The 22343-nt window shown below is 32.2% G+C and overlaps 2 protein-coding genes across 4 annotated transcripts; both read left to right on the top strand.

Annotated features, from left to right (window-relative positions):
- Window positions 1-2621: 2621 nt before the first annotated feature.
- Window positions 2622-8629, top strand: LOC11422000 (disease resistance protein RUN1). Of its 3 annotated transcripts, none has more exons than XM_024773187.2 (6): window positions 2622-3115; window positions 3735-4157; window positions 4255-5347; window positions 5730-6005; window positions 6107-6883; window positions 7854-8629. In XM_024773187.2, the coding sequence occupies exons 1-6, from the start codon at window positions 3081-3083 to the stop codon at window positions 8451-8453; spliced, it is 3204 nt and encodes a 1067-aa protein (XP_024628955.1). In that variant the 5' UTR covers window positions 2622-3080; the 3' UTR covers window positions 8454-8629. The 3 variants fall into 3 exon arrangements, with proteins under 3 accessions (XP_024628955.1, XP_003626929.2, XP_013444085.1); XM_003626881.4 differs by having other exon boundaries at window positions 2623-3115; window positions 3741-4157; XM_013588631.3 differs by lacking the exon at window positions 2622-3115 and having other exon boundaries at window positions 3411-4157.
- A 1076-nt stretch (window positions 8630-9705) lies between these two features.
- On the top strand, window positions 9706-16364 carry LOC11423959 (disease resistance protein RUN1). Its single transcript, XM_003626880.4, has 5 exons — window positions 9706-10267; window positions 11295-12393; window positions 12717-12992; window positions 13091-13870; window positions 15382-16364. Exons 1-5 carry the CDS (start codon window positions 9810-9812, stop codon window positions 16030-16032), a joined length of 3264 nt encoding a protein of 1087 aa, XP_003626928.1. The 5' UTR covers window positions 9706-9809; the 3' UTR covers window positions 16033-16364.
- Window positions 16365-22343: the final 5979 nt, after the last annotated feature.

The raw sequence follows: 22343 nt of genomic DNA, 5'->3' as shown, positions 1-22343 counted from the left end.
CAGGGTGATAATTGTTGTTTGAGTAATATAATTCCATTTTGATTTGTTAAAAAAAAAACATTTGGTTGAAATGAAATAAATATATTCTAACTTTGAGCACTAGTTTGGAGTAGCTCCTCTTTTGGTTTTTAATAATTGTTGAAATTGTATAGTTCTGTATAAAAGAAGGACAAATGTATTTTAATTGATTTTAGATAAAACAAAATCATTTATATATTTATTTGGTCAAATTATCTTTTAGAATATGGCCCTGGTCCAAAATTAAATCACACGGGGGCTAAATGTTTGCACCTAAGGCTTTGTTTGGGAGTTTGGAGGGGAGGGGAGGGGAGGGTTTTGGAAAAAAGGAAGGAGCAAGTGGAAGAAATAGAAGACATTAGGAGGAGAAGGCTTTGGAGATTAATTTTTTACTCTTAATAAAAAATCTCCCTCATTTGGGGAACTCGAAAATTATATTGTGGGATGGTTTTGGGGGGTTATAGAGGGTTTATATGAATTTTTCAAATTCAATCTATGTTGTTATAATATTCTTAAAATTAAAAGTATATTAATCATAAGTATTAGTTTATCATTCTCTAAAAAACTGTTCTTTCAAAAAATGTGAATTTTTTTATCTATTTTTCTATATATTTCCAACCCCTCAAAGTCCTCCCCTCCCTTCCCCTCCAAACTCCCAAAAGGTTAACATTTTTTAGCATATAACGGGATGGACAATCATCTTAGTCTTCACTCGTTGGATAGACAAAGACCCCGGATCTAGGATTTTCAGTTAATGGGGAAAAAATTATATATCACAAATATTTTTGTAAAATTTGAATCAACATATGAACAATAAATTGATGACATCATTTTCATTATGGAAAGAACTAAAAATTTACCGTTGTTGTATACCTAACATATTGAACGTATCTTTGTAAAATTTGTATCAACATATGAACAATAAATTGATGACATCATTTTTATTATTGGAAAGAACTAAAAATTTACCATTGTATACCTAACATAATGAACGTATTTTCATATCTACGAAATATAATTTTTTTTTGACAAGTATCTACGAAATATAATTGTTTTGGCGTGTCTTTAATTTTATTAATGTTTAGAATTTTTTCATTTTCAAGACTGTTAAAATATTTTCCTTCAAAAAAAACACTGTTAAAATATTTCTCTTCTTTGTAATTGACAAAAAAAAATTATGAAAACAAAATTGTAAAATATTAACAACTGTCTTTACGACATTGTTTAAGCAACTATAGTAAATAAATTTTGTCTGAAAAATGATATAATTATTATTTTGAGACTACTTTGACTTGTAATTACAAGATAAAATTTATTTTTGTGAATTCCTTAAACAATGTGCTAAAGACACATAACCCATTTGAGGTTGGCCTTGGGGTTGGCCTGAGATCTTGGAGTTTGCTCATCTCAAGGTCTTATGTTCGATTCCATCTGGTGCCAATTTCGGTGGGCAAGTCCATACAAAACTTTGTTTTGGCTTTAAATGGGGCCCTCGTAAGTGGGCGGTGAGGTTGGTCCCCTCGAATTAGTCAATTCTTAGACCAGATACCGAGTTTTTAAAAAAAAAATGTGTTAAAAATACTTATTAGCATGACCAAAAAAATATTCAATAATATATCTTTCACATTATTGTATATTTCATTCTTCACAGCTTACATTATTCAATAATTTTTTTTATGGGGGCAACACTTAATTTTGCCTAAGAAAAAAATTAAATTTATTCAAAAACTCATGAAGAAATTAGAATGTTAGTGGGGTCAACTGCCCCCAATTTGCTTAACTTGGATCTGTGCCTGCAAAGACATCTTCCAACGCCCCACACCAAACTCACATGGTTTCTTTCATTCATGTTTTTAGATGGATTATTCTTCAATTTGAGAATGGTGTAGTTGAGACGATTGTGGAACTAGTATTGAGAACCCATGTATCGTATTGATCAATAATGATGTTCATGGTCGGTCCAAAGATAAAACGGTCCAAAATCTCGCTTTAGGTTTTCAAATATTGGCCTAAAATAGAGGTCTCGCCACATGTTACCCTTCCTACAGATGCAACAATTTGTGTTCAAAACTAATGCACCCCTTTTTCGCTCTAAGTAGCATTTTCGTAATCGAGTATTGCTGTTTATAGCGAACAACACTATCGCGAATTGATCACGAAATTACAACAACTGTCAGATCTTTTCTTTGGTGGAATAAATACGGGCTTAAGTTAGTTGCATAGCCATGATATCATCGTGAACTTCTTTTTCGCTCTAAGTAGCATTTTTGTTCTCTTATATGATTTTGTTGTTCACATAGCCTCTTTTTTTGGGTGCATTCCATAAGGCATTTTTATTCCTTTACAAAACTTAAAAATATCGTAATTGCTCTTAGATAATGTAATTGTGTGGCATGGTGTAAAATTTGTTTCACTTGTGCACCTTAGAATTCACCTATGAATTATGTTACTCTTGTTTCTAGTGTAGCTTGCTTAAGGGGTTATGCATAGCATAGAGACATCTCTATGCGAGGATCAATCAATGTGGGTAAGTGTGATTGTGAGATCATTCATGTAAATTCTCTACTTGAAAATTCTTGAAATTGTGGCCTAACAATGGTAGCGCAAGGGGCCAAGAGAAAACTCCATATTGATCCTCATCATATAGTAAAATTGTTACATTATAGTATTATAGAGGTGTAACGTAACTTCTCTCTCTAAAACTTTCTCTTTAACTTCTCTCTTCTAAATCCTCCAGCCGCCTTCCTCCCTACACAATCCAAACCCTCCCCGTCCAAGATGTAACCGTGATCTTGGTGGTGGGATGAGGAGCTTCTCCCTCCTTCCTTCGCATCACCGTTTCTTGCAGTCGAGGTGGGTTGTGCTACTTCCGGCGTCCGGCGCACCTCCGCGTTTTAACTTTCATCGTCGCCGTTTTGTTTGAGCTACCGTCAATTTGCAAAGGTCGTGGTTGTTTCTGTCCAAGCAGGTTGGATGTTTGCAGATCTGTCCACCTCTTGTTCTTGCAGATCCGATGGTTTCAAGGCTTGAATGGGTTACGCTGCCGTGTTTTTTATGTTGCGATGGTGATATCTTCACCCTCTTGGGGTCGCTCCTTGTGAGTTTCAACCACTAAACTACTTGACAGAAAAAAAAGAAAAAGTATAAGTTTTTGACAATCACCTTCATAAATTACAATACTAAAACTAACTACTTTTCTCATACTTTTTAGTCAAACTTGTATTTTCTACAATTTTTTGTATTAGATGAATCAAATCATGCTCATTCTTAGTGTGATTAAAATATTTTTAGATTGTTTAAAAAAAAATGTGTAATAACTCACTTAATAAGGATAATATATATATATATATATATATATATATATATATATATATATATATATATATTAGAATTCGAACCCCAAACATACCCTTTATTCACTTTGAAAGTGAATTTCTCTAACTAAATGCTAGACTATTTAAAAAAAAAAAAAAAGCAATACTATTCCTCCTTTTATTTTTATTTTTATTTTCCCCCCCTATCCTTAGCTACACAGGAGACTCCCTTTGGTCGACGTGAGGTGAGTGGTCACAAGCACAAGAAAAACATAGTATCTCATTACTATTACACTTCATTCTGCATTTGTGCTTTGTATAATCATTGACTTGGTTAAAATTGATCGAAACAATAATGTCTTCTTCCTCTAATCATCCATTGATCTATGACGTGTTCATAAGTTTCAGAGGGGAGGATACTCGAAAGACTTTCGTTTCTCATCTCTATGCTGCACTCACAAATGCAGCAATCCGCACTTTTCGTGACGACAAGGAGCTTAGAAAGGGAAATAAGCTGGAACCAGAAATAAAGAGAGCAATAGAAGGGTCTCGGATATCTATCGTTGTTCTCTCACCTTACTATGCAGGATCTAGCTGGTGTCTTAACGAACTTGTACACATCCTGCATTGCAGCCATACTTATGGGCAGGTGGTTATGCCCGTATTTTACCATGTTGACCCATCGCATGTCCGTAAGCTGGAAGGTAATTTTGGAACAATTTTTGAACTCCATGCAATTCATAGAGAGCATGAACTGTTGTCCAAGTGGAAGACCGTACTCACTGAAGTTTCAAATCTGTCTGGCTGGGATCTCAACAATATCAGGTAAGGTAATCAATACTAAAGCGTAATTTCTTTTGAGATTATGTCATGATTGATTAATGCTCATTCTTTGTCTTTGTAACTGTTATTATTACCCAAGTAATGAAGGTGAACTAGTGAAGCAAATTGTTGAGGACACTTTGGCAAAACTAGATATCTCATTGTTGTCTATTACTGAATATCCGGTTGGATTGGATTCCCGTGTGCAACAAATTACCAAGTTTATTGATCATCAATCAACAGAAGTCTGTATGATAGGGATATGGGGAATGGGTGGATCCGGGAAAACAACCACGGCCAAAGCTATCTACAATCAAATCCGTTCTAGATTTAAGGGTAGAGCAAGTTTCATCGAAAGTATTCGAGAAGTTTGTGATAATAATAATAGAGGGGTTATTCCTTTACAACAACAACTTCTTTTAGATCTCTTGAAAATAAAACAAGAGATTCATAGCATTGCCTCAGGGATAACTAAGATTGAGAAAAGACTTCGAGGACAAACAGTTTTTGTCATACTTGATGATGTGACCACATCTGAGCAATTAAAAAACCTGTGTGCAGATCCTAAGTTGTTCGGTTCGGGAAGTGTATTGATTATTACAACTAGAGATGGACGCCTTCTCAAATCACTTAGTGGTGACCATATCTTCACAATGACAGAAATGGACGAAGACCAGTCCCTTGAACTTTTCTGTTGGCATGCTTTTCAAAAACCATATCCAAGATATAGTTTTAGTGAACTCACTAAAAATGTAGTTGGTTATTGCGGAGGATTACCACTGGCTCTTGAAGTCCTTGGAAGTTACTTATCAAAGAGGACAACCCGAGAATGGAGAAGTGCACTATCAAAATTAGAGAAAATTCCCAACAATGAAGTGCAACAGATATTGAGAATCAGCTATGATGGTTTACAAGATTATACACAAAAGGACATATTTCTTGACATATGTTGTTTCTTGATTGGAAAGAACAGAGCTGATGTTACAGAGATACTTAATGCATGTGGACTTCATGCTGATATTGGAATATCTATTCTCATAGAGCGCAGCCTCCTAAAAGTCGAAAAGAATAACAAGCTTGGAATGCATGATTTGCTCAGAGACATGGGAAGAGCAATTGCTGGTGAAAGTTCAATCAAAGATATGCGATTGTGGTTTCATGACGATGTGCTGCATGTATTGTCAAAAAAAACCGTAAGAACTTTGACCATCCCCTATAATTTTTTCAAATGTATTATTTGAATTTTCATTCTCATTTTCATTATGTACGTGCTTAGCCTGCTTCTCCTCTGCCGTTATATACTAACATGGAAATGTGTATTACTTTCTAGCAATGACACACCAACACAAACACGATATTTTACAGTAAGACGTCGACAATAGTAATAATAAATTGAGAAAAAAACAAATGATTGAATAAAATCACATGTGTATGTATATTGTCTAGCACCAGCTTGTGTCGGATGCAAAACACACCCTCAATATGAAGTGTCGATGCTACCTAGCTTTCTAGCAAGCAAGGAAAATGAAGAACATTTTCTCTAACTTTTCTCAGCTTTTTTTACTTCACATGCAGGGAACATATACTATTGTGGGAATGATTTTGAAGTACCAAAGAACAGGCAGAATTATATTTGGTACTGATTCTTTGCAGGAGATGCAAAAGCTGAGACTTTTAAAACTTGATGGTGTTCACCTTATGGGAGAATATGGGTTAATTTCCAAACAACTGAGATGGGTTGATTGGCAACGATCTGCTTTCAAATTTATACCGAATGACTTTGATCTGGAAAATTTAGTTGTTTTTGAATTAAAACATAGCAATCTTAGACAAGTTTGGCAGGAGACCAAGGTATAACAACATTTTCTCTCAAAACTCAAAGGTTGATGACATTATAATCTGCTGCGACCTTCACATTTTCCATTTTCTTTTAAACAATCATTTTCTTGCAGATATTAGACAAGCTGAAAATTCTCAATGTCAGTCATAATAAGTACTTGAAAATCACCCCAGACTTTTCAAAATTACCGAATCTAGAAAAGCTCATTATGAAGGACTGTCCGAGCTTGTCTGAGGTACACCAGTCCATTGGGGACCTCAAGAGTCTCGTTCTGATAAATTTGAGGGACTGTACAAGTCTTGCCAATCTCCCAAGAGAGATCTATCAATTGAAATCAGTGAAAACTCTCATTATTTCTGGTTGTTCAAAGATTGACAAATTGGAAGAAGATATATTGCAAATGGAATCCTTGACAACTCTAATTGCAGCAAATACTGGTGTCAAACAAGTTCCTTTTTCGATTGTTAGATCAAAAAGCATTGCATATATATCTCTATGTGGATATAAAGGATTATCGTCTGATGTTTTTCCTTCTCTCATTTGGTCATGGATGTCACCAACCAGAAATTCCCTATCCCGTATTTCTCCGTTTGCAGGCAATTCATTGTCTCTAGTTTCCTTGCATGCGGAAAGTAATAATATGGACTATCAATCACCAATGCTTACCGTCCTTTCAAAGCTTCGATGTGTTTGGTTTCAATGCCAGTCAGAGAATCAACTTACTCAAGAATTAAGAAGATTTATTGATGATCTATATGATGTGAATTTTACTGAGTTGGAAACAACATCACATGGACACCAAATCACAAATCTTTCCTTGAAATCAATTGTGATTGGAATGGGAAGTTCCCAAATAGTCATGGATACTCTTGATAAGAGCTTAGCACAGGTTCCTTCTCCATTCTTTCACCTTTACTGATGTTTATTATTAATTAAGAGAACATGGAATTGTTTTCTTTGTTCTATATTTCATTAAATCGTAGTATAAAATTTTCTGAAAGCAACTAGAAATTTACTTAGGTATCGTTCAGGTAAACTAAAATCAATGCTAGGGGTCATATGTGTAACATAGTGAAATTAATTTTGAGATAATTAAATCCTTTTACCGTTTTCTACATATCTTTTTTTCTTTTATTTGTTATATTTGACACATAAAACGTCTTTTAATAGGATAATTGAATAATTGTTGAATCTATACGAGTTAATGTCCTTCAGATGTCAAAATATTAAAATTATATTATTGTTGATGTGAATTATATGTTGGATCATCATATTATAAAATACAAAAGCATTAGTTCAACAGTTATTTTTAAAATATTTGTAGCATATATGATATACCTACAATCTAACAAGAAAATAAAGCTACAGCCTTTACAAGAATCAAAGAATCAAGTAACTAGATAATTATTTTTACAGATACCGAGCTTTAAAATATTTAGTTTATGTTGTTTCTTTTCTCTCTACATTAGTAGGAATCCATAACGGTAAGCAAAATGTTTCCATAATGTAACCCTTCATTAGAAAACAAAAGCTTCAAGTTGTTGCATACGTCTATTCATAAAGAAGTGACAACAGTACTGCTAATGCATTGAAGAGAAAGTAACTGACTTGAATAAAATGTCAGGTATTTTCTAAAATGTTGTTAACAGGCCAGTAGATCAAGTTTACAAAAATCTTTTGCATAGAATGATAAGATCATAGTGCAGAGAGAGAACTTGTAGACAGACATGTATCCGTTACAGTTTTATTGCGAAAGGAACTATATTGCCTGGTTTCCTTGGATCAGTTTACTTGTATATATACATTTGTCTGTTTAGAACACTATTTCATAAATAACTTAGCATATGTTCATGATACAGGGTTTGGCAACCAATTCTAGTGATTCTTTCCTTCCGGGTGACAATTATCCTTATTGGTTAGCCTATAAATGCGAAGGACCTTCAGTACATTTCGAAGTGCCTGAGGATAGTGGTTCCTGCATGAAGGGAATAGCTTTGTGTGTTGTTTATTCGTTAACACCTCAAAACCTGCCAATTGAATGTATCACTAGTGTCTTAATCATTAATTACACAAAACTCACTATCCAAATTTACAAGCGTGACACAATAATGTCTTTTAATGATGAAGATTGGGAAGGTGTAGTGTCAAATTTAAAAGTTGATGACAATGTGGAGATTTTTGTAGCTATTGGGCATGGATTGACTGTTAAGGAGACGGCTGTCTATCTAATATATGGTCAGCCAGCTGCTATGGAAATTGAACCAATACCTGAAGTGGAGGTGCAACCATCACTCGATGTGAAAACGGAGTCATCCCCTGGAGCGGAAGCGCAATCATCACCTGATGTGAAAAGGAGACGGCTATCGATTACTGTGGAAGTTAAGCCATTGCCTAAGCCATATGAAATCTTAACAAGACTTGTAAAGAGAGTTTTGCTGAAATGTTTATGTATGGATTAGAGTAGACGTTCCAACAATTTTTTGTTGGGCGTACCTTTGTCCTTTGTGTTTTTCAATATTTTCTGTGAACTAGGAAAAATAGTGGCATGTTTTATATCATAAAAGAGTTTATATATGAATTGTGTGGTTATTGTTTGTTTCAAATTTCAATTAATGTGGCCATGAGATTTTGTTGAGTTAATTTCTCATTACTGTACCGAATATATTTGACGTATATACATACATTCTAACTCATCGCTAGCTCCTCTATTGGTTTGGTAAATATATGCCTCCACTAAGTTTTTTTTTTTATGTGAATATTAATGTATGAACTAAGATGGGTTTAGGTTTCATCTAAATTTATAATTTCACCAAGCGAATTTTTTATTAATCTCTAGCATTGTTTTCCTTCATTTAGTTCATAACACTATTTTTATTTTTTAGTTTTTGAGATAAATTTGTAAGTTTGAGATAAATTTACAAGTAAGTAACCAAATGTTTTTATTTTTTAGTTTTTGAGATAAAAACATTTATAACAACTAAAATGTAAGTTAATAGCATTATAATTATTTACTTGTGATTTTGTTGAATAAATTTGGTTGGGTTTTTTAAAGAGATTTGTGAGAGAGATTTGAATTTTTCTTTTTGGAAGATGAGATGAATAATGGATGAGAGAGTTTCTGCCATATTTGTAGCAGAAGATCCTCGGCAGTTAACTGCAATCAATTTTTAAATTCCTCGGCAGTTAACTGCTGAGGGGGCAAAAACATATTTTACTTGTGTGCCTCAACCTTATGAAATGTGTCAAGAGCAATTTTCATCAAAGTTAGCTAAATAAGTAAATTTACAAATGATATCCCCAAACTAATTTTTAATCCATTTGCAAATATGCTCATGTGGCTATATTTTATTGGTTATTAGGTAAATTACCACAATGCTTCAAATATAATTTACGAATAAAAATAAAACTTTATTTATTAATTTTTACACTCCTAACGCTCTCCAATTCCATCATCAAATGGGCTTAATAGACGAGGGTGTCGCTCTTCGCATTGGACAAGTTCAATTCACTCTGCTTCCTTGGTAGCAAGTGAGTAGCAATTATATTAGTTTTATATTATTAATAATTAATCATATTTTAATCAATTAATTAAATGAATTTGCTAGAATACACTAATTGTTTTTTAAATAAGCTAGTGTACATTATTGAATAATCCTTTAATTATTAAAATACAAAATGATTGTGTTAAACTAATTATAAAATCGGAATGTGAGTGGAGGTGAGCTGTGTTCAACCGTGTTAGCTTTGAGTTGACTGTAAATGCTTGAAATCCAGTGAGTCCGTTGTTCACATCCATCATCAGTAGTATATCCAACATGTCTTCTTCTTCTTCAAGGTCCAGACCTCAATGGATACACGACGTGTTCATCAATTTTAGAGGGAAAGATACTCGCAAGACTTTTGTTTCTCATCTCTATGCTGCTCTCACAGACGCTGGAATCAATACTTTTCTTGATGATGAGAATCTTAAAAAGGGAGAGGAGCTTGGACCAGAATTAGTTCGAGCAATACAAGGTTCTCAGATAGCCATCGTTGTTTTCTCTAAAAACTACGTTAATTCTAGTTGGTGTCTTAATGAACTCGAACAAATCATGAAATGCAAAGCAGATAACGGTCAGGTTGTTATGCCAGTATTTAACGGTATCACCCCTTCGAATATACGTCAACATTCCCCGGTAATATTAGTAGATGAGTTAGATCAAATTATATTTGGAAAAAAAAGGGCACTCCGCGATGTTTCGTATTTGACTGGTTGGGATATGAGTAATTACAGGTAAATATGTCTATTTTATTTCAGAAATGAAATTTGTACAACCATTTTTGTACAAATTTTTTTTCTCATATTCACGTTATCTTCTTATTCTTCAAAAAAAATTATCTTATTATTCTCTCTCTTTCTTTTTCTCTCTCCATTATTTTTAATCAATGAGAAGAGAGAACAATAAAGTTGTCCCAAAAGTTATATCAAAATACTTGTTCAAATATAATTATTCATTCTGTTTTGGTTTTATTTTATTTTTGCTAATTAGTGCTCATATTGCATGCTATGATTTTCTTCTTCTTGTTGTTGTGCCACTAAGGCTTTATGCTATACATATAGAGTATTTGAACTTGATTAAGGGTGCGTTTGATCTTATAAAAAAAAATAAGCGATACGACGAAGTTGTACTGTGTTTGATTGTATAACTGTTCATAATATAATTTTTTCTCAAGTACAAGTTGTCTAAATTACCAAAATAACATTTTTGTCCACCAAACATCGTATAAGACAAAATTGTTAATCATCGTAAAAGTTGTCATGTGTTGTACTGCCTTGGGTTGTGTTGTTTTGTCCAATACCTACCTCTTAGCAAATCTAGCGCACCTTTAGGCTTTGTTTGAGAGTTTGGAAGGGAAAACTTTGGAGGGTTAGTTTTACAGGAGAAAATGGTAAAATCTTGCACATTTTTTGAAAGAGTAATTTTTAAGAGAATGATAAATTAATGTTTATGATTAATATATTTTTTATTTTAAAAATATTATAACTATTTGAAGAATTGATGTAAACCTTGAAAAACTCTCCTCCAATATAATTTTTGAGTTCTCTAAATGAGGAGGATTTTGTATTATAAAGAAAAATGAATCCCCAAAGTCTTTCTCCCTCAATGTCATCTATATGTTCCCCTCCCTTTCCCTCCAAACTCGCAAGCAAAGCCTAAGGAAATTGAGTTGACTTTTTTTGGAAATTGAGTCAAATGTATATGTTTCACGTCCTTCATTTTTATTTCCATTTTTGTTTTTTGTAATATTTGTTGTTGCAGTAATCAAAGCAAAGTTGTGAAGGAAATTGTTTCTCAAGTTTTGAAAAATCTAGACAAAAAATACTTACCTCTGCCAAATTTTCAAGTTGGATTAAAACCCCGTGCGGAAAAGCCGATTCGATTTTTAAGACAAAATACAAGAAAAGTTTGTTTAGTAGGGATTTGGGGGATGGGGGGGATTGGCAAAAGCACTATTGCCAAAGTCATATACAATGATCTTTGTTATGAATTTGAAGATCAAAGCTTCGTTGCTAATATTAGAGAAGTTTGGGAGAAAGATAGGGGCAGAATCGATTTACAAGAACAACTTCTTTCAGATATCCTGAAAACAAGAAAGATAAAGGTGCTTAGTGTTGAGCAAGGAAAAGCTATGATCAAGCAACGACTTCGTTCAAAACGCATACTTGCTGTACTTGATGATGTTAGTGAGCTTGAGCAATTTAATGCACTATGTGAAGGAAATAGTGTTGGTCCGGGAAGTGTAATAATCATCACAACCAGAGATCTGCGTGTACTTAATATCCTTGAAGTTGATTTTATCTATGAAGCAGAGGGATTGAATGCTAGCGAGTCCCTTGAGCTTTTCTGTGGACATGCTTTTAGGAAGGTAATTCCAACAGAAGACTTCCTTATTCTCTCAAGATATGTAGTTGCCTATTGTGGTGGAATACCACTAGCTCTTGAAGTCCTTGGATCTTACTTATTGAAGAGGAGAAAACAAGAGTGGCAGAGTGTATTATCAAAGCTTGAAAAAATACCCAATGATCAAATACATGAGAAACTAAAAATTAGCTTTAATGGTTTAAGCGATCGTATGGAAAAGGATATATTTCTTGATGTCTGTTGTTTCTTTATCGGCAAGGATAGAGCTTATGTTACAAAGATACTAAATGGTTGTGGACTTCATGCTGATATTGGAATAACAGTGTTGATAGAGAGAAGCCTCATAAAAGTTGAAAAGAATAAAAAGCTTGGAATGCATGATTTGCTACGAGACATGGGAAGGGAAATTGTTCGTGAAAGTTCACCGGAGGAGCCTGAGAAGCGTACCCGATTGTGGTGTCATGAGGACGTAGTTAATGTACTGGAAGACCATACCGTAAGAATTTCTCTACATTGTATTTTGAATGTTTGTCATCTTTCACTATCTTTAAAGATAACAAAAACTATGTTTCAGAAATGTATTTACTTTTCCAATCTATTGGCTGAAAATTGTGGGATTCATTATCTCACATGTGTCTGTCCATACACAGGTCTTCATGTAACAAGTCGAGTTTTTGGAGAGTTAGTTCATGAGAATGATGTCATTTTATATATAATTGGGCTTAGGCTGCAATTTTTTGTGTTGCTTTTTAGTCACCAAACTACAAATTAAGATTTCCTTTTTATTTTATTTTTCTACGGTCTTTCTTTGTGTCACAGGGAACAAAAGCCATCGAGGGATTGGTTATGAAGTTGCCAAAGACCAATAGAGTTTGCTTTGATACAATTGCTTTTGAGAAAATGAAGAGATTGAGATTGTTGCAACTTGATAATGTACAAGTCATCGGAGATTACAAGTGTTTTTCAAAGCACCTGAGATGGCTTTCTTGGCAAGGATTTCCATTAAAATACACACCAGAAAACTTTTATCAGAAAAATGTAGTTGCTATGGACTTAAAACACAGTAATCTCACACAAGTTTGGAAGAAGCCTCAGGTACATATGAGATTAGATTTTCCTTTTAAAATAAATGGTTAATGGAAACAGATGTTTTGCCACGGTTTCAGTCATTTAAAACATTTATTTTCTTGTAGTTGATAGAGGGACTGAAGATCCTAAATCTCAGTCATTCTAAGTACTTGAAAAGAACCCCTGACTTTTCAAAGTTACCAAACCTAGAAAAGCTAATTATGAAGGATTGTCAAAGTCTGTTGGAGGTACACCCGTCCATTGGAGATCTCAAGAATCTTCTTCTGTTAAATTTGAAGGACTGTACGAGTCTTAGCAATCTCCCAAGAGAGATCTATCAATTGAGAACAGTGGAAACTCTCATCCTTTCTGGTTGTTCAAAGATTGACAAATTGGAAGAAGATATAGTGCAAATGGAATCCTTGACAACTCTAATGGCAGCAAATACTGGAGTCAAACAACCACCATTTTCGATAGTGAGATCAAAAAGCATTGGATATATATCTCTATGTGGATATGAAGGATTATCACATCATGTTTTTCCTTCTCTCATTAGGTCTTGGATGTCACCAACAATGAATTCTGTAGCACATATTTCCCCTTTTGGTGGCATGTCAAAGTCTCTTGCTTCCTTGGATATAGAGAGCAATAATCTGGCTTTAGTCTATCAATCACAAATACTTAGCAGCTGTTCAAAACTTAGAAGTGTTTCGGTACAATGTGACTCAGAGATTCAACTGAAACAAGAATTCAGAAGATTTCTTGATGATCTATATGATGCCGGTCTTACTGAATTGGGAATATCACATGCATCACACATTTCGGATCATTCCTTGAGATCTCTTTTGATTGGAATGGGAAATTGCCACATAGTCATCAATATTCTTGGGAAGAGCTTATCACAGGTTCCTTCTCAATCTTCTCACCTAATATTTTATCATTACTAAGAGAACATGGAATTATGTTCCATTTGCATGTTTTTCTTTAAATGGTAAAGATTCATAAATGTACATTTTTATTCAAGTATCTATCAGATACTAATATGGATACTAAGGTCAGACGTTTAAAATAGAAATGAAGTAAATATTTAGATAATTATTATATCCTTTTTTTTCTTTGTCATTGTTTTTAACTTTATCTTCATTACATTTATTTGTTAATGTCTATATTTGTTACATTTTTTTAGCTTGTTCATATTCATAACAAATGTGTAACTTTAAAAGGATAGTTGAATAACTATTGAAGTTATACACAGGTTTAGTCCTTTAGATATACAAGGAGAAAGAGGAACAGAATAATAAAATTATATTTTGTTGATATGAAGGATATATAGGATCTTCTTACTGCACAATATTAATAACTAGTTCAACAATTGTTTTTTAAGTAGTTTTAGTATATAACTACAATCTAACAAGTATTAGGTAACTAGATTTTATTTTTTTTAAAACTGAGTATTAGTATATGTTGTTTTTTGCCCTTTACATTAGTAGTAATCCATAACAATAAGTTAGATGTTGCTAGAATGATTCCCTTAAGTAGAAAAAAAAAAAAAAAAAGCTTCTAGATGTTTCATACGTTGGCTCGCAAGTCTTTTGCATTCACAAAGAAGTGATTTACTGTTTGGAACCTTTCTCCTGGCATAAGAAAGATTTCCCAAAACTGGGGATATTTGAATCAACAGAGGAATAATTATAACTAAAATAATGATTGCAAATCAATGTAGGACTTTTTTTTTTTTTTTTTATAAGCTTGAAGGAATTGATGTAGTGAGATTCAAACAGAAGATTCAAAAGGTATACAATAAAGATGATAACCTTCCTTTCACTCTATAGCATTCTCTAGTCGCTAAACTTAATTATTCATAACTGTCTTTCCCTTCTACCCTTTCAGGCTATTTAAAGACTTTCTAAGAATATCCGAAGTAACAACTCTTAACAATATTCTATATCCTAGCATTTAGTTTCTAGAATCGACTGTGTGTGAAAAGGAGCAAATTATTCTACATAATTGAAAAGAATACTATTCCTTATGTTTTGAAGAGAAAATAGCTGGAAGGCATAAAATGGTTGGATTTTCTAAGATGTTGATACTAGGCCTTGTATATTATCAGACACTCTTCAAAGGGAATGCAAGTAACAGTAATGTGCAAGTAGAGCTATTTAATGAAAAATCCTTCGTATAGATTGATAAGATTGTCGAACCCAGAGAGAATTTGTAGATAAACATATATATGTTATTACAATTTTTATTGTGAAAGACGAGTTGTAGGAAAGTGGAAAGGAGTTATATTGCGATCAGTTTCCTCATATATACTTTTGTGTAGTACACTATTTTGACACAATAAATGGCAGAAAATGTCCATTTGCATAGCATAATTTGAATAACATAAATAACTAAGCATATGTTTATGATTCAGGGATTGACAACCAATTCTCGTGATAATTTCCTTCCGGGTGATAATTATCCTTCTTGGTTAGCCTATCGAGGTGAAGGACCTTCTGTATTATTTCAAGTTCCCGACGATACCAATTACTGCATGAAGGGAATGACTTTATGTGTTCTTTATTCAACAACACCTGAAAACTTAGCAACTGAAGGTCTGACTAGTGTCTTGATTATTAATTACACAAAATTAACTATCCAAATTTACAGGCGAGACACAGTAATGTCTTTTAATGATGAAGATTGGCAAGACGTGGTATCAAAATTAGGAGTTGGTGACAATGTGGAGATTTTTGTATCTATTGGGCATGGATGGACTGTTAAGAAGATGACTGTCTATCTAATTTACGATCAGTCAAATGCTATGGAAATCGAGTCATCAAATGCTATGGAAGTTGCCCCATCCAGTGACGCAAAAATGGAGCCATTACATGAAGTGGAATTGAAACCGTCACCCAATGTAAAAATGGATCCATCAGCTGAAGAGGAAGTACAACCATCACTTGATGTGAAAATGGAACCATCAGTTGTTGTCAAGAATGAACCATTACTGAAGACAAGTAGAAAAAACTTTACGAGACTTGCAAAGAGAGTGGGAGAATGTTTATGCTTGAACCATAATTGAGATCTCAACAATTTTTGATTGAGCACGCCTATTGTCCTAATATGGAACTCCCTTGTATGTGTTTTGTAATATTTTTCTGGGAGGGAGGATTGACAATGCTTGGGCATTAATGTGATCGATTGCAGGATCCTATTTTCTTCTCTCATGTGGTCTTTGATGTCATCCACAATGAATCCCATGTCAAGGATTTGCTCGTTTTGGAGCATGTCATCATTGTATCTACCAATACTTGGCAGCCTCCAAAAGCTTCAAAGTTTTTGTGTGTAATGTGTTGTAAACAGAGCATATTTTAAAAGTTTTAAATATATTGTCTGATAATTATACGGGATAAATATGAAAAGATGTTTTTATTGGAAAAAATACGTTATTTTCTCCGTAATATTGACTTGATCTTATCCACTAACCCTCTTTTCTCTCTTTAGTTAACTACTCACTCGATAATTGAAAGAAAATAGTTTTGGATAGCGCAAATTATATGATACAAAATTTTCTGATTTGGATGCAACAACATCATATGCATTAGTGTCACACATGTTAGTGCAGTCATTGAGGTTCCATTCCAGAATTCCACGAACCTTTAGCATTCAACTTTATGCTTAAAAAACATGGAATAATCTTGTCTTAATGAAAATATAAAGAACATAAATAATCTTTAGCCTTTTGTTTAGGACCTTTTGTGGTTTCATCTTCAAATACACCATTTCAAAAAGTTATTTTGCAAATACCAATTACATGAATGTTCTTCTTTGGTGAATTGGGTCATTTGGTTCTTGATTCTAAAAGTGTACTCGTTTGTTGAGTTTACTTCATTCTGCTGGTTCTTATTTTTAATTTTTTTATTACTGGTAGCATGTGTTGGATCAAATTTAGATACTCAGTATAGTTGAAATTTCAATGGAGAGTAATTTGCACTCTTATTCTGTTACAGTTACTCATGTTAGTTCTAAACTGAGATTCCAATATTGAGCGATGAGCGTACAGTAAAACTTCAAGTAAAAACGATCAAAATATCAACTAAACTTGAGAATACCAAAATATCGATGAGGTTGACATGATCAAGTTGTGACAGACTCAGTTTCTTCATCCTCTTTAAAGAATCAGTACTGAAGAAAAGTTTACTTCTCTGCAACTTCAAAACCAAGTCATCTACAGTTTCTGTCCCCTATAAAAACAAAGAAAAGTAAGGCGAAACCATTTCCGCTTCCAATTCAAACCGATCAGAAGCTACTCAAGTTGAGAGGGAATCAATCAATCACTGCTTGATGACTTGAGACATATAGTTTTTTCAAGTAACCTTTTGAAATATCTTCCAAATCACACAAACCGTAGAGAAAAGTTAAAACGTTTATTATTCAAAATCGGAGATAGGATTGATGAACTGTCTGAGAAACAAGTCTGAGTTCGCTAAAATCTTGAATGAAGCTACAATCGTCACTGATGATAGAAGTGATAATGTTGATTCTCTTCAAGAGCTTAAATTGAACCACAAAAACACACGGTATAAAGTTGAGGCTTCCAAGGACAAAATAAAGAGATTTATTGAATCAGTTGCTGCTGTGGAGAATAAAATCAAAGATATAGATCATCAAATTGAGGATACCAAAAACAAATTCAATTACTTGAGGAGCAAGTAAATAAGCTTCTCCAAGAAAAATCTCTCTTGAAAGATACTTATTCAAAATGTCAAAAAAAAATGGTCGAAATTCTGAAAGAAATCAAAAGTCTATCTTCCGATACTTTGGAAATCCTTGAGAAAACAATTCACCTTGAAAAGAAAGAACAAAAATTCAATTTTAATTGTAAGAGACTCCAAGAGCACTATACCAAAATGAAATCAGCACCTCCTTTCTGAATTTAGATCTTTTTATCATTTGATTAACTACTTTATAATTTGCTATATGGTATATAACTATGATTACCATAATTCTTCTCTTGGTTGTATGTAATTGGGAATGATAGTTTTCTATCTCAATATTGAAGTTAAATCGGAAACTTTATGTATTGTGGTTGTATTTTTCTTCATTCATCTCTGTGAGACACTAAGAAGTTGTTTCAATATGTTTATTTAGGTTCTCCCCCAGATATATACATTGTTTTCTATTGTTTTGACTTGAAAATGAGGAGAAAGTGAACTGTCTCCAATTGATTAAAAAAACTACAGGATTGATACACTTTTACAGGCTTTATTGAATCTATTATAATTAAGGGTTAAAAATGTTTTTGGTCCCTATAAATATATCAATTTTTCGTTTTAGTTCCTTTAAAATTTTCCTTCAACTTTTAGTTCCTATAAAATTTTGAGTCACTACTTTTGGTCCCTATTTCAAAGTAAATTTTAGTATTTTTTTTTAATGAAATTGTACAGAAATGTGTAGAATATTGTAAAAACATTTCCAAAAAAAAATAGAATTTTTCAAGTAAACATAAATTATATATGAATTTTTAACCATAAATAATATAAAAATTCATATTAACTTCATGTTTTGTTAAAAAATTCTAATTTTTCTTGGGAGAGATTCTTATAATATTATGAGTTTTTCTGGAAAATTTGATTCAAAAATATGAATTCTACATATGAGTTTACTTTAAAAGAGGGACCAAAAGTGAAGATGGAAAATTTTTTGGAGACTAAAAGTTGAAGGAAAATTTTAAAGAGACTAAAATAAAAAGTTAGTATATTTATAGAGATCAATAACATATTTAACTCTATAATTAATAAGATAGAATATAATAAAATCAGAATATAAACTGTAAATATGATTGCGTGCACCATTTGAATAAATAATGAGATATAGTTGCTTCTTTTTCATTACATGGTAGGAGTACAGATAACCAATATCAGTAAGGGTTATTCACCGTTGTATTGCCATATCATTTAAATTATACATATAAATTTACTTAAAAGGAGAGATTAAATGTGAAGTTAAATTTTTTTGAAGGATTAAAAATCGAAGAAACTTTTTATAAGAACTGAAACAAATAGTTGGTATATTTGTAAAAACCACATATATATTTAACAATATATTCTAACTTTGAGCGGTACTATATGGAGTAGCCCCTCTATTGGTGTTTGGTAATTTTTGAAATTGTATGGTTTCAATGGACTTTTAATTTTACTTTAAAAACAATTATATATTTTCTTGGTCAAATTATCTTTTAGAATATGGCCAAGATTTAGAATTGGTTCACCACGAGAGTTAAATTTGGGCATCGAAGGATATTGGTTTTGAAGTTGCAAATTTAGGACCAATAGAATTTGTTTGAAGGACTGAAGATCCAAAATCTCAATGGAGTCGTTCAATTTACTTAATAAAATATCCCTTACTTATATTTATTTATAACCATAATAACATGACATCATTGCCATAATACAAAGTCAATAGAACAAATATAAAATATATCTATCATCCACAAGATATATACAGCATCCGGCAACTATTATAAGCAAAACTCTACATTTTAGATTCATTGAATTCAATTAATGATGTATATAGTCTTAATTATAGATCGTATATCATTTAATGAATAAATTTAAAATGTTGATTTTTGCTTATAATAGTCCATAAAGGTTATTTAGCTACAAATTTTTATGTTGCATATTACTCTCTTACTCACACAACATTGTTTTATTTAGATACATATAGATATATTAATATAACACACAACACAAGCCATTGAAACACAAACGATCATTGATCATGGAAGATCACTTACAACTTGAGGAGCATCTTTGCCACTGGATGCGATCTTGTTACTTCTGTAATCATTAGAAGAACAAAACTTGTCATGCAAAGTCCAAAGGTAAGGATTAACCAAACATATATTATACAAAATCGTACAATCTAGACATTGCCCAAACTTTTGAGATTTGTAAATAGCATCATCTTTCTTCAGTTGATTACCTCTTCCTCCATCCTCGGCATTATAACCATTCAGAAGTATTGCCACTACAAGGGAAACTAGAACAAGTGAAGCAATGGTTTTCCCCATAGTGTATATATAAATGCTTGTTTTTTATTTTCTTATTGATATTGTTTTGCATGGCATGAAATTGGTTTCAAACCTCTCCAATATATAGAATTGTATATTTGTCCTCGTGAGTTTGACTCAATTAATAGGGACAATGCATAATACATGCATGAGTCAGGATTCGAACCCCGGACCCACTTCTCCACATTTAAAATGTGAGTTCCAACCCCAAAGGCTAATTGACAAAAAAAATTGTTGATTTTCTTTAATATAACATTAATGGATTAAATTTGGCTTTGGTTGAAGAAAATTATTTGTGAATAGTTTTGGTACCCTGTGTACCTATGTACTCCCTCCCGTCCCAGATTAATTGTATCATTTGTTCATTTTACACATATTAAGAAAAATGTATAAATGAAGAAGAGAGAGAAAAATGGTATTAAATACTCTTGTTATGTATTGGTATATTCTTCACTATCATAAATGCAAAGTTGAATATATTGAATTGAAAGTGATGAAAGTAATATTATTAATTAAAGTTATAATTGAAAAAAGTAATTAATATTGTATTAAAAAGTGAAATATGTCTGCTATATTAGTACAATATTTTTTCACAAAAGACACCGTTATTAAGTATGGGACGGAGGAAGTCTCATTTAACTCCATCTCATTTTCTTATAACTAATTAAGTTTGTATAAATTTTTCTTATAGTGTATCGGTATCCAACAAAATTTCAATGACCAAATTATTTCCATAAAATTATTATAGTACAGTTAAGTGAAAACCATGTGACGTGGAACCATTGTGTTAAATATTAACGCATGGTTTCTTTTTGGTAATGTTAACTAATGTCCTGGGCAGAGGCGGAGCCACCTCCAGCTAGCCTGGGTTAGTGCCCAGGCTCAGCTCCAACTTTCTTTGTAGCAAGTCCTACCATTATTAGAATTTTTAGCTTTTTCTGCGGATTTACCTGCGGATTTTTGTGTAAATTCTGCAAAAAATGTATTTCATGTAGATTTTGCCAAGGATTTAGGTTCCGCAGGAAAGATATATCCGTAGGAAATGTGAATTTATCTGCAGGAAACGTGAAATTATTCGTAGGAAGGAAGTAACGTTTTGCGATAAAATTTTTGCTCATGTTCTATAAAATTTCTGGCTCCGCCACTGATCCTGGGTACTAGTTAAGTAGACTAATATAACAATTTTGCATTAAAATTGTTAAAAAATGGAATGTTCAATTTTTTAAAATTTAAAACTTTATTGTTTTCAAATAAAATTTTCTATTTTTTACTTTCTTAACTAGTGCCCCCGAAGCACTAGTTAACAATAATCTTTCTTTTTTATGATTATGGTTAATTTAAAGTTGACTAGCTAATTAATTGAACAAATCAAAGTAATAAATAGTACTCCTTCCGTCCCTTAATAGATGATATATTTGACAATATATATTATTGACTTAATATACTGTGATCATATTTTTTCACTAATTCACAAAGATAAATAATATCATGAAGATGTTGTTGGATTCATCTTGATAAATATTTTTAAAATATTAAATTTTTATAATTTTTTTAATAAAGAATTGAAGAAATTAAAGATAAAATATATGCATTAGTATGAGTTTCATAATCAACTAAATTATCTAATATGGGACGGAGGCATTAATTAACGTAAATAATGATATAGCATAAGTGGTAAACTAATAGAAATTTATGATGAGACTTTTTAAGTCATTTAATTATGCACTTGTCATATGAATAAATGTTTGCATGTCTTCAAGACACCACACCCACATGGTTTCTTTTTTATTTCATATGGTACTGTGATTGAGATGGATGTGGTACTAGTATCGAGGACTTTGTAACATGCAAAATGAATTCGTCAATTTTTGTGATAATTTGTCAAATGAACATATTCTTAAAATTGAGGAAAATGAACTGGGACTACAAAATATATATAAAAAAGGGTAAACGTAGGGCTAAAAGTAATTGTTCAAAAACATTGAGAGGCCTAAAATTACCAAATTAAAAAAGGTGGAAGACCAAATGTGCAATTAAACTATTACTCAATCCAAACTTAAAATAATTGACTTTGTTTGGTCATTGGTATTACTCACATAACATACTTTGATCATATTTTTTTATTATTATATAAAAAGATAAATGATAGCATATAAAATATTAAATTTGTCTTATTTTTTTTAAGGAATGTTAGAATCAATCTTGATGAATATTTGTAAAACGATAACTTTTATAATTTTTACTAATTAATAGAGAATTATAAAAACTTCAAATCAAAATTATACATTAACAAAACAACCAACTTTTTTTTTTTTTTTGAG

Source organism: Medicago truncatula, chromosome 8 (assembly GCF_003473485.1).
Source record: "Medicago truncatula cultivar Jemalong A17 chromosome 8, MtrunA17r5.0-ANR, whole genome shotgun sequence".
NCBI classification, from domain to species: domain Eukaryota; kingdom Viridiplantae; phylum Streptophyta; class Magnoliopsida; order Fabales; family Fabaceae; genus Medicago; species Medicago truncatula.
The sequence above is the reverse complement of the archived record's forward strand: the minus strand, read 5'-3'. Positions and strand labels throughout refer to the sequence as shown.